This window comes from Chrysochloris asiatica, unplaced genomic scaffold (assembly GCF_000296735.1).
Source record: "Chrysochloris asiatica unplaced genomic scaffold, ChrAsi1.0 scaffold00030, whole genome shotgun sequence".
In the NCBI taxonomy this organism is placed as follows: domain Eukaryota; kingdom Metazoa; phylum Chordata; class Mammalia; order Afrosoricida; family Chrysochloridae; genus Chrysochloris; species Chrysochloris asiatica.
In genome coordinates this window covers 22,768,952-22,780,894 of record NW_006408548.1, presented here as the reverse complement: position 1 = coordinate 22,780,894, position 11,943 = coordinate 22,768,952, and the positions used below count along the sequence as shown (strand labels likewise).

Here is an 11,943-nt window from a genome sequence, read left to right as displayed (position 1 = left end):
ATTCCTAGATATACAACAGCCCCCCAAAATGCAGTTACTCAAACAACCACACATAAAAGAATCTCCATTGAAGCATTAGTCACAATACTGATGAACATAACATGGTGTGTATATATAATGTAATATACAAAGGTACGTCAACAAATATTGGTACATATTTATGATTGTTGTTATTAAATGCCATCAAGTAAGTTCTGACTCATAGTGACCCTGTATAGGGTTTCCAAGGAGAGTCTAGTTGGTTTGAACCACCAGCCTTGTGGTTAACAATCCCGTTCTTATTCTATAGTGCCACAGCAGGACTCCACAGTCACAGAAATATTTTTGAAGCATAAGAATCAAAATGTAAAGCTACTGTTTCTCTGCTTAATTAATCTCCATTTACGTCTAGATACAACTGAATGGAGGTTTTCATCTTTTTAACCCTTTCTGAAGAATTCTATGTTCTGCAATATATACCACATAAAAATGACAGTTTTGGTATCCTTGAGGGATTCATATACTATTCCTTTCAAATGATCTTTGTATGTGGTGAACAAAAAGAAGTCTGAAAGGGAAAGTTCAGTACTGTAGAATAGACGGGGTAAGATTTCCCAATGAAATTATGCTAGAACAGTCTTTGATATGCTCAAAGAACAGGCATGTGCATTGTCACTAGCAGGGGAAAGCTGCCATGGCAAAGCTTTCCTGATCTTTTTTTTAAATACTGGTGCAGTTTTCAATTTTCTTAAAACATCTTCATCGTAAGATGATGGTCATCATGTGTACTTTGAGAAAATCTATCATATCAAGGTGACCTTTCTGGAATCTCAAAAAATAACCAAAAAACCAAACAGTCACCATAACCTTCTGAGTTTACGTCTCTGTCTCAAATTTAACTGGCCCAGTAGATCCCCTAAAAAGCCACTACTTTCATCGAACCTTTATTTTTTAAAGGCAATCTATCAAGACTAAAACAAGTGAATTACTTGTCTAAAGTCGTCCATTGTTGGCCGAGACATATTTAAACACATTTTGTTTGAAATAATCTCACGAATGTAAGAATTAGAATTCTAGTAGTAACACTTTTTTACTTACCTTCAAAATTAACACACACAAAAACGCACACAAATATGGGCCTTCAAAATGTTCATGAAAAAATTTCATTATCTTTTTATTCTATTTTTCCATGAGCTTTTTGAAGCTCCTTGTGTGTGTGTGCATAATTAGTTTTATTTCAGTATAAACAGAAATAAAGGTCTGATATATGCTAAGATATACTGAAATTTGAAAACATTATCTAAGTGAAATATCTAAATCAATAAAGTGGGATAATCCAGCTGTCATTCTAGGTATCAAAGAAATGAATATGACAAGTACTTGTTGGTTTCCCCCTTAATAGGTAGTGTCACTAATGTGGTTGTTGTTGTTGTTAAGTGCCTTCACATCAGTTGTGACCAACAGCGACCCTATATAAAGGGTTTCCGAGGAGCAATTGGTGAACTTGAACTGCTGACCTTGCGGTTCAAACTGACTTTGCAGTCCAGAGCATTAATCCACCGCACCACACCAGAATACCCACAAATGCAGAGGAATCAGAAAATTAGCGATTTGAGAGAATATTTAGTTATTCAAACAGTCATTTTACTCAAACACCTACACCATATCAGGCCAGTGTGAGGATTCAAAGATGATAAATATAGGCCAACTCTCAGTGTTTTCTGGGTAGAGGACATGTAAACATCTACCAATAATACCATGAGATATGGGGCCTGGGAAAAGTTTGTAAAACATACTATAGGACTTTAGAGAAAGCAGCATTACCTGTGTCAGAGTAACAAATAATAAAACATTAACCGGAACCCTTGGAGGGACAGATCCTTGTCTAATGGATGCTGCCATGTGCAATAAAGCCATATTAATCTGCTCTATGTGTTCACTGTGTAGCAGTCTACATTTTCACCAGTCATGATCTGAAGATCTTTTCTGGCTAGTGTTTTCCCATTCATGACAATATAAATACTTCCTCACCATTGCCATGCTGACAGGAAAACAACTGGCATGTACTGGTTCTTGCGCTAGGATGTGATTTATTAAAGACACATCCATAAATCACACAGGTCTTCCTTCTGGATACAATATGAAGAACAGTAGTCTTATATTTTAAAATGCCAGCTTCAGAAACCCCATTGACTTCCCCTGCCATGAATTAAGTTGGCTGTTTGCAGAAACTGTCCCATGGGGCCGTTCAGAGGCTATTATTTCACTGCAAAGACTCTGCTGAAGAGAATAATTGGTATCAATAACACTTACCTGTGTATGCAGAGGAAAGGTTAGCCAGTCATAACCAGCCCAGAGTCACTCAGCCACTATTTAAAACAATGTGATGCTTGCAATTTACGAGCATAATGCCTGCCAGTAATAATGCCTTCATTAGAGCCTCCATGATTCACTTGGCATATTTTGCTGGGTATTTACGATTGAATCAAATCTGCCATTAAGGTGTAAACTAAGGTGCTTGCATATAAGACACAAATAGTACATACTGAAAGGTTTACTTTTAAAAAAATATATGGTAGACATAGCTCCCAGTGCTTTATGACTACTACGTTCCTCTTAAACAGCCACAAGACTTTCAAAGTGCAAAATCTACAATATAACTGGTAATTACTGTAATCTCTTAAGGGTATAGGAAAACTGAGGGTTAACAATTATTGTCACACAGGAAAATGGGTCAAGCGTGAATCTATGTGGCGGGCACATAAGTAAATAGACATGGGGTTAGACAAGGGAGGGAACCCCCAAACAACAATGATGATGACAACAACAACAACAAAGATCATCGCTTAACCTGTTTTGTCAGAGCTGGTATTGATGGTATTGGTAGTGATGGAGGTGAAGGTAGTCTTTGCGCTGTCCTTGGCAGTTACAGATTTCTGCTTATTTTTCATGGCTTCCAGTGCTTTGAGCTTCTTGGCATGTTTCGTGCCTTTGTAGTGGGCCGCAGCCTGGCTCTACAAAGGAGAACAAAATGAACCATGCAATCAGGCTCATTTCTAAACTGGCATTCTCTGTATTACTGCAAATACAGACTCCCTTTCAATAACAGGTACCATTCAAGTTAATTTTGGCCATGACCAAACAATGGGGTTCTATTTAGAATGATGCTAGAAAGCAATGTGAATCAAGTTTTAAATATCAGGATGGAACAAATATCCAATTGTTACTCTTAGGAGAAATGTGGCTAAACATTAACTCATCAACATTTTTTTTGTGGCATGTAATTAAAATTTATAAAAAGAAAAGAATGAAAGAACCATTTACACCTAGGTTGTCTTTGCTACACCACAGAAGATGTTGGGCTCCCCAAATTAATAAGGACCCTAGAAAAGAGTAGATCTCAAATTCTTGGGCTTGGGAAATGTGTTTTCTCTTTCTTCCGTGTGTCTTATGAATCCAGTACCCAGTAAGAGTCTGCAAGGAAGGACTCACACATAACAAGGGAAGTGGGCACCCTGGAGACTGGGATTGATGTTTGAGGGTTCAAAGGCTAATGCGCTGCCTAAATCCAAATATGGAGCACATGGAATCGGGTACTTTTTGGTGCTTTCCTAATCTTTACTGCTACAGATGGTTGTCTAAGACATTCAAGGTAGTGTCATCTTTCAACATGTGGCTCTTTCATGTCCAGGTCCTCTGTCCTGGTCCATATACTTTGATTACTTAATGGATCCAATGCAATGATTTTCCTGTTCAGAGATTTTTCTGTTTGTTTAACAGTGATATACATTTTCCTAACACTATTTTTTCTGGTACTAGAAAGAGGTTTCAATGAGATGGAAAAATTTCTTCTTACAGATTTATTAATGCATATTTACTTGGGGGAAATGCCTTTATGGAAAGCTTTAAGGAGATTTTTAAATCAATAGGTTTTCCTATGCAAAAGCTTAAAAAAATATATTACCTTACAAAGAAGAAATATTGCTGCATGACTATTCTTGTCAGAATCCTCATCACTTCCCATTGCTTATTTAAACTAAATGTTCCATTTTGCCAGAACAATAATTATCACATTGTTCTCCTTGTCACAATATCTGTGGGGGGTGTGATGTTGCAGTATAATACAGTTTAATAAATAGATAAATAGAAAATTCACATCTTCATTTGCATCATTCTGACAAGATATCCTCAAAGGCCAGGTACCCTTATTGAAAGAACACTGGACAAGGAAATTATTTATTAGAAACAGTTTGAACAGAGAGCACACTCATGCATCAGTTACAAGTTTCAAACAACATAAAACATCAAAAGACATCGTGTGAGCCAAAATATGAAGTTAAAACATGCTGCAGTTAATTGAAGAACCAGTGATAGATTGACTTGGCTTGATTGTATATGGAGAATGTCACTTTAATAGGCATATTTTTGTCCCTTTTTTCCCATTTAGTATTGCTTTGGAGTAAATCAAGTCCTTTGGTCTTATCTTCTGAGAACAATATGCTTTATTCAACTAAATCACAATATAGCGGGTTATCTTTCATTGCCAACTGACTACATAAACTCCCTAAAAACAAAGTCCCACATTTCCTGTTGCCAGGACCTCTACCCCCCAAAAAGGACAAACTGCTCTATATACAATATAGATTTTAAGACAGGCTTTAGATTAAAAGTACTATCTCCATTTATACCTCTAAAACGTATGATTTTAAGATTCCTGGCAAACATACTTCTCAATCATATGAACCAGATGGATGACACTACTTTTTAAATTAAAATACTTACTCTAAAAGAGCCCAGCAAGTTAAGAGAGTACACACACAAAAACACTATGTTCTATACAGCTAGACCTAAGCCAGTAACCTCCAGCAAATGACATGGCTCAGAGAGGTGATGGGAAAGGGGAGGGACAAAATGACCAAAATTTGGTGAGCTCTCAGTTGAGACACTTGATATCTTAAAAAAACAGACAAAACAAAACAAGCATGCAGAATTTTTTTTATTTTTCATTGAATAACAGTCCCTGTTGATTATTTGAATTGCAAATTATCCATTAGAAACAAGGGTAATAACTATACCTTCCTGAAAAATTAAAAACACATAAATGATATTAGTTTCCAAAGCACTACAGTGAGACGTAGGCATGTAGGATTTGGGGGAAATGATAGAGTGGAACGGTGGTGATGGTAGAAGAGGAGATGGATGTGGTTGTGATTGTGTAAGGAATGTGTGTTAGGGTGGAAACCTAGGTAGTTAAATTTGCAATGTTGTCAACATAGATTTAATATTTCTAGAATTGATTGTACTGTCTTTCGCTTCACCAAAGAGTTTCTATTCTGAGTTTTTCTTGTGTATGCACAAACCAGTAAAAAAAAAAAATAAAAAAAAAATCAGTTGCCATTGAGGTTGTTCCTACACGTGGCAACCCTGTGTATGTCAGAGTAGAATTGCCATAGCATTTTCCATGGCTGATTTTCCAGATGTAGACCGCCAGGACTTTCTTCTGACTCATACCTCCAACATTTTTGTTAGCAGATGACTATATTCATCACCCAGAGACTCCAATTTATGCATTTTGATCCTATAACTCAAGATCCATCTTGACAGAGGAGAGCAGGACTTGTATAAAGAAAGAAAATGCAGCCAGCTCCCATTAGTCCTTTAGATAATTTCAATGGGCTGAACAGATTTTACAGATGCATTTAATCTTTTTGTGAGTGTAGGCAAAGTAACAATAAGGAGGGATACTGCTGGGAGACTTTGAAAAAGCAGCAGTTGGCCAGAAATCTCTCTCTGGGCAGCGAGGCAGCAGGATATAACTAAACACCACACTCCCCTTAAGGTTGTTTCACAACATGTATCAGCCTGTCTCTGGGTCAAGTCATTCCCAGAAATCTAGGCACTATCAGATACTGGTGAGCAATTCTTATTCACAGAAATGATTTCAAGGTTAAATATGTAACCATAATACTTTATTACAGTATCCTTTAGAATTCCATATTTTAAAACTAAGAGTCAGGTGAAGTATAAGTCAGCAGAAAAATTTAAAAGTGGACATTAATAATTAACATTTATATAATAGGTGGGCTATCACTACTACTAATCTTGCAATAGTAGTTGACAGCTAGAAATCTAACAAGCATTGCCCAGAGGCAAGTGCTTACATTAAAGATATGCACACATATTCCTGTAAAACAGAATAATTCACTTATATGGTATCATCACAGATCTGAGTTATCAATAGCCAGGCATTCTTCAAATTTTATCTATAATATTTCAAAAACACAACCAGTTTAAATGCAATCGAAATTCCTAACCATGTAAAACTAATTATTACATGGTTGATAATTGGGAAGGAGGAGGATCATTCTTTGAAATACATACACACAAACACACTTTCCCTACTTTAAATAAGGAGATATGTAAGTCACTATTATCCAGATAAACTTCCTAAAAATTGAACACTTAGATCATTTTGCTTCCTCAGTACCAATACCTTGTATAATTTTACTTGATATTTTTACATAAAATGAATGAATCTGCTTTTTTAAAAGTAAAGACTGTATTGTAAACATATATATCTGATTATCACAACCAATTAAACTTCACTGACACAACACGTTGTCTTTGTTATTTTTTGATGTTCATGTAATTTTCTCACATCTTCAATTCTTATTACAACAAAATTAACAATTCCATATTAGCATGTGACATGAGAAAAAGAAAAATAATGACTATTATTAAAGGTAACACTTGAAGGGAAAGCTCTTTTAATACAATTTTCCAATTTTTTATTATAGCATAGGTTGTTATTTTGAAGAGAAAAGAAAATATACTGATAGAGCATAGTATTTTGTTGTTGTTGAATACCGTTGAGTTGGTTCCAATTCATAGCAACCCTATATAGGGTTTCCTAGGAGCAATTGGTGGTTTTGAAGTTCCAATCTTATAATTTGTAGTATAGCGCTGATCCTACAACACCACACCAGAAGTCACAAGATGATACAGGATATCCTAATTTCTATCAGAATTTAGATGTGTATTTTGAAAACTAATGAAAAATGATTCCAGAAAGAAAGTCACATTTTTTTTTAACCTACCTTTGTACCTTTAACCTACCTTTCTACAATTGTTTTAATGTCACCCACTCAAGCCTAATACTGAGGAAGCATGCACAGGTCCAGCGATATGGGTTAGTACCAGTGTGCATTCTAATTGGTCAGTGTCTATGACAAATGGTTTGTTAAAATATTTTGAATATCATTTTGTATACACAAGTAGATGATTTTCAAGTCCTTACTTTTTCTCAACTCTATTTTGTACTCTCAGCTTCTTTTACCATTTCTTTAAAGTAATAGTTCTCAAAGTGTGCCCCCTTCCCCAGATCAGCAGCAACTGGGAACTTGTAAATGCAAATTCTCAACTTCCACCTCAGACCTACTTAAACAGAAACTCAGTAATCTTTGTTTTAAAAAGCCCTCCAGGTGATTTTGCTACATGCTGAAGTTTCAGAACCAGGATTTTAAAAATCATTTGAAGATTGAACATTTACACATATCTAGATTATCTTTGAGTAACGTATCTTACCTAAGAAAAATCATCAGATATTTGCTTCCTAAAAGACAAACCACATATAACACAGGTGGATTCATATATAGCTAAAACTTCGAAACTTCTAAGACAGATAAACAAAAAAACAGCAAATCAAATTTGGAAGTCAGTTTACAATTCAAACATCCATATGAACATGCTTCCAAGTCATTGCAATTTTCTTTTTCAAGATTTTTCCTTTTGTCTCCAAGCGAATTATTGGTGCAGCCTGATCTCTGTCCCCATTAGTTTTCCATGGATATTTCATGCTCTGCTGTGATCTACTTTGTGAACCTGGAGTAATCCTTAACTCTACAATAAGTAAGCAGCAGTCAAGCCATTTGTTACAATGATCACAACTTTATTATATAATAAAGTATGGTATTATAGGATAAGAATTTGACTGCTAACAGCAAGGCTGGCAGTTAAAACCTACCAGCTACTCCTCAAAACCCAATGTAGAGTCGTCTAGAGGATAAAATTTTTAAAAAAGTATTTAACCCACTATTTTATTTTCATTAAACTAACTGTGCATTTGCCATGTCTAGGTTATTTTTTCTTTAAATGTTTTATTGTGAATTATGTGATAGATTACATGGGAGAACATTAGCTTTACATCCAACCTATTGTGTATCGTTTCATTGCCATAATTACAACCCCCTCCATGCATCATCAACCAAACAAAGGGTATACCCCGCAAACATGCCCCCTGGTCATCAGGACACAGACCCTCTCCCTCTTTGGGTCTAGAGTTCCCAGCCACTACATCTCTCCACGTCATCATCTCTACTTCCATCTCTGGCATCACTGTTTCACTGGTTAGGGTCCTGTACTCTGCTCTTCTCCCTTGATGTTCCCAAGGCCCCTCTGATCCTGGACTGCAAATTCAACCACTCCCCTCCTTTTGCTACAAAATGTCTACCCTTATATTTAAACCCTTACAGTCCTGATAGTAATTATTCACTATTGTACCACATGAGTGAGATCCCCGTCTCCTTTCATCAGTCCCACCCATACAGATTTAGATACTACTTATTGGAGATTCTACCTTCCTAGCCTCTGGATCTAGGCTCCCTCTTGAAAGCTTGTAAGCCAGTCCTTTCTTGCCTTTGTACCCACCCTCAACCCATTTTGGGTAGGCAATGTCCAAGTTGCCCATCCCTGTCTGCCCTGTGTATCGAGGGGTGGCAATGATCCTCGCTGTAAAGATTTGTTCCGTCTTTTGTGCTACTATATCCATAGGTGTAAGTCAAGTTCATCAAATTGTATCAGATTACTCTTTTTTTCCTCTTCTTTCTTCTTCTAGTTGACCTCTGATCATCTGGCCATTAGCCAGGTCAAGTGGGTTTATCTGCAATTGTGGGTATTCTTGTGCATATGGCTCTCTATCCTTATCAGCTGGATGCTTCATTCTCCACTTAGTTCTCTTGTGGCTATGTCACTGACTCTGGGCCATGGAGGCCCCAGGTCTTGCCAAATTGCTGTACAACCAGGTCTCCACCCAGGTTCACAGGAATCTGTTGAATGTGGTTAGACTTAGCTTGCAGCTTCATTGCTGTTTTTCCCTCACTTCTCCTTATTGGTTACAAAGGTAGTCACCAGTCACAGTATGTGTCTACTGATACATTCACCTTGAGTCTCAGTCTTGGAAGGGGGTTTACATTGAGAGGACCTGACTACTTGCCTTGATAGTTCTTGGGTAAGCAACTTGCTTGTTCTTGTAGTATTCAGTTGGACTGCTGTTATTGTTTTGTATTTTTCCCGTCGGTCTTTGTTTCAAGAAGAATCTTGTTTTTCTAGCTGCTCCAGTCTGCTCTGTTTGTCCTTTCCAGTGGAAATTTCCCACCTCAGAAGATTCTGGACGGAGTTCAGGATTCCACCTACGGTCTTATGTAATGCAGAGGCTCTGCATAAAGCCTCCTTCATTGGGCACGTTGTATCCCCATTTTAGGTATTCCAATCAGTTATAGGCAGAAGAAGGACTTACAAGCTTTCTATGGTGATATTTTTCACAATTCATTTCTCTCCCCTTCAAGTGTCTATTTTATAATGGTATACAAGGGAAACCAAGATTCAAAAGACAGCCAAGCATCTTAATATCATTTCCCCCATTTTGCACATTCCAGCCATTTCTCAATCCCTGTATCCCAGAGCCCTGTTGTTCCAAGGTTGTGCATACATCATAATTTACCTCTGTCCCACTTAGCCCATGCAAACCTAATTGTTTTCCCATCCACCTTGTTCTTCCATTCCCCTCCCCCATCTTGTGTATTTCCCCTCTCTCTAGTACCCAAACTGTCCTGTTTCTATTCCCTACTCTATGCTTAACCTTCCCCTCCCTCCCCTCATCTCACCTGCAACATCCCGGTAACCAACAAAGAATACCTCCACCCCTTTAGTATGTTTTTTTCCCCCCAGTCTTTTATAATAGTGGTTCTATGCAGTATTTCTCCTTTTGTGACTGACTAATTCCACTCAACATAATGTCCTCAAGGTTCATCCATGTTATGTGATAGATTACAGCTTCCTTGTTGTTTTTCAAGATAGCATAATATTCCATTGTGTGTATGTACCACAGTCTGTTTATCCATTCTTCAATTGATGGGCACTTAGACTGTCTCCATCTTTTTGCTATTGTAAATAGTGCTGCTATGAACATTGGTGTACATATATCTACTTGTGTTATGGCTCATATTTCTTTGCGGTAAATACCAAGTAAAGGAATTGATGGATCATAAGGTATTTCTATTTCCAACCTTCTGAGGAACTGCCATATTGCTTTCCAGAGAGGTTGAACCATTTTGCAATCCTAACAGTAATGCAGGAGCATTCTAGTCTCTCTACATTCTCACCAAAATTTGTTGTCCTCTACTTATTTGATCTTTGCTGTTATTGCAGGAGTGAGATGATATCTCATTGTTGTTTTGATTTGTTTCTCTCTAATGGCTAGTGATCATGAACATTTCTTCATATGTTTGTTGGCTGCTCAGATCTCCTCCTTGGTGAAGTGTCTGTTCATATCCTTTGCACATTTTTCAATTGGGTTTGTGTCTTTTTCTTGTAGAGGTGTTGTAGTTTCCTATATATTTTAGAAATGAGTCCCCTTGTCCAATGTGTCATTGCAAAAGATTTTTCCCATACTATGGGTTCCATTTTACTCTTCTGGTGAAGTCTTTAGATGCACATACATTTTTAATTTATAGGATGTCTCAATTACCTATTTTGTCTACTTTTGTTTGTGTAGTTTTCAAAATATTTGGTATTCTTTGTATTCACTGAATCAGTGCCCTCACATTTGTCCCTATTTTTTCATTGATGGCATTCATAATTTTGGGATTCACATTTAGGTCTTCAGTTCATGCTAAGTTGGTATTTGTATAAGGTTTGAGGTAAAGGTCTTGTTTCAATCTTTTGCATATCACTTTCTAGTCTGTCAGCACCATCTGCTGAAAAGACTATCCCTTCCCCATGTGATATATTTAGTTACTTTTTAAAAATCAGTTGGCTGTATGTGGATGGATTAATTTCAGGATTCTCGATTCTGTTCCATTGATCACTGTATCATTCGTTGTGTAACAGTACCAAGCTGTTTTTACCACTGCAGCCATGTAATAGATTTTGAAGTCAGGGTGTGATAGGGTTTCAACCTTATTCTTCTTCTTAAAGCAGTGCTTTGCTTATCCTGAGTCTCTTTCCTTTCCAAATAAAGTTTCTTATTGTTTTTCCATCTCTTTGAAGAATGTAATGGAATGTGGATTGGGATTGTATTATGTGTAAATTGTATTATGTGTAAATTGTATTGACATTTTCACAATGTTAAATCTTCCTAACCAGGAGCATGGTACATTCTTCTATTTTTGTAGGTCTCTTTTGGTTTTTTGCAGTAGTGTTTTGTAGTTTTCTGTGTATAGGTCCTTTGTATCTCTGGTTACATTTATTCCTAGATATTTCATCATTTGGGCAGCTATTATAAATAGCATTGCTTTACTAATGTCCTATTTAGCTCTGTTGTTTTTGGTATAGAGCAATTCAACTGATTTTTGTATGTTGATCTTATATCCTGCCACTTAGTTGAATCTTCCAATGAGGTCTAATAGCTTTTGTATTGAGTCTTTGGGGTTTTTCTATGTATAGTATCATGTTGTCTTCAAATAGAGAGAGTTTTATTCTTCTTTGCCAATTTGGATGACTTTAATTTCCCTGGCTTGCCATGTAGCTCTTGCTAAGACTTCCAATACAATATTGAATATGACTGGCAACAAAGGGCATCCTTGTCTTGTTCCAGTTCACAGAGGGAAGGCTTTCAATTTCTCTCCATTGTGAGTATGTAGTCTGTTGGTTTTGTATATATGCCCTTAATTATGTTGAGGAATTTCC

General features: G+C 36.8%; 1 protein-coding gene across 1 annotated transcript in view; it reads right to left on the bottom strand.

Moving 5' to 3' along the window:
• ZNF385D (zinc finger protein 385D) overlaps positions 1-11,943 on the bottom strand; it is a 561,594-nt gene that overhangs the window by 163,416 nt on the left and 386,235 nt on the right. The window contains exon 4 of the mRNA XM_006851632.1: positions 2,831-2,993. Coding sequence (XP_006851695.1) covers positions 2,831-2,993 — 163 coding nt within the window. The remainder of the gene's footprint in view (positions 1-2,830; positions 2,994-11,943) is intronic.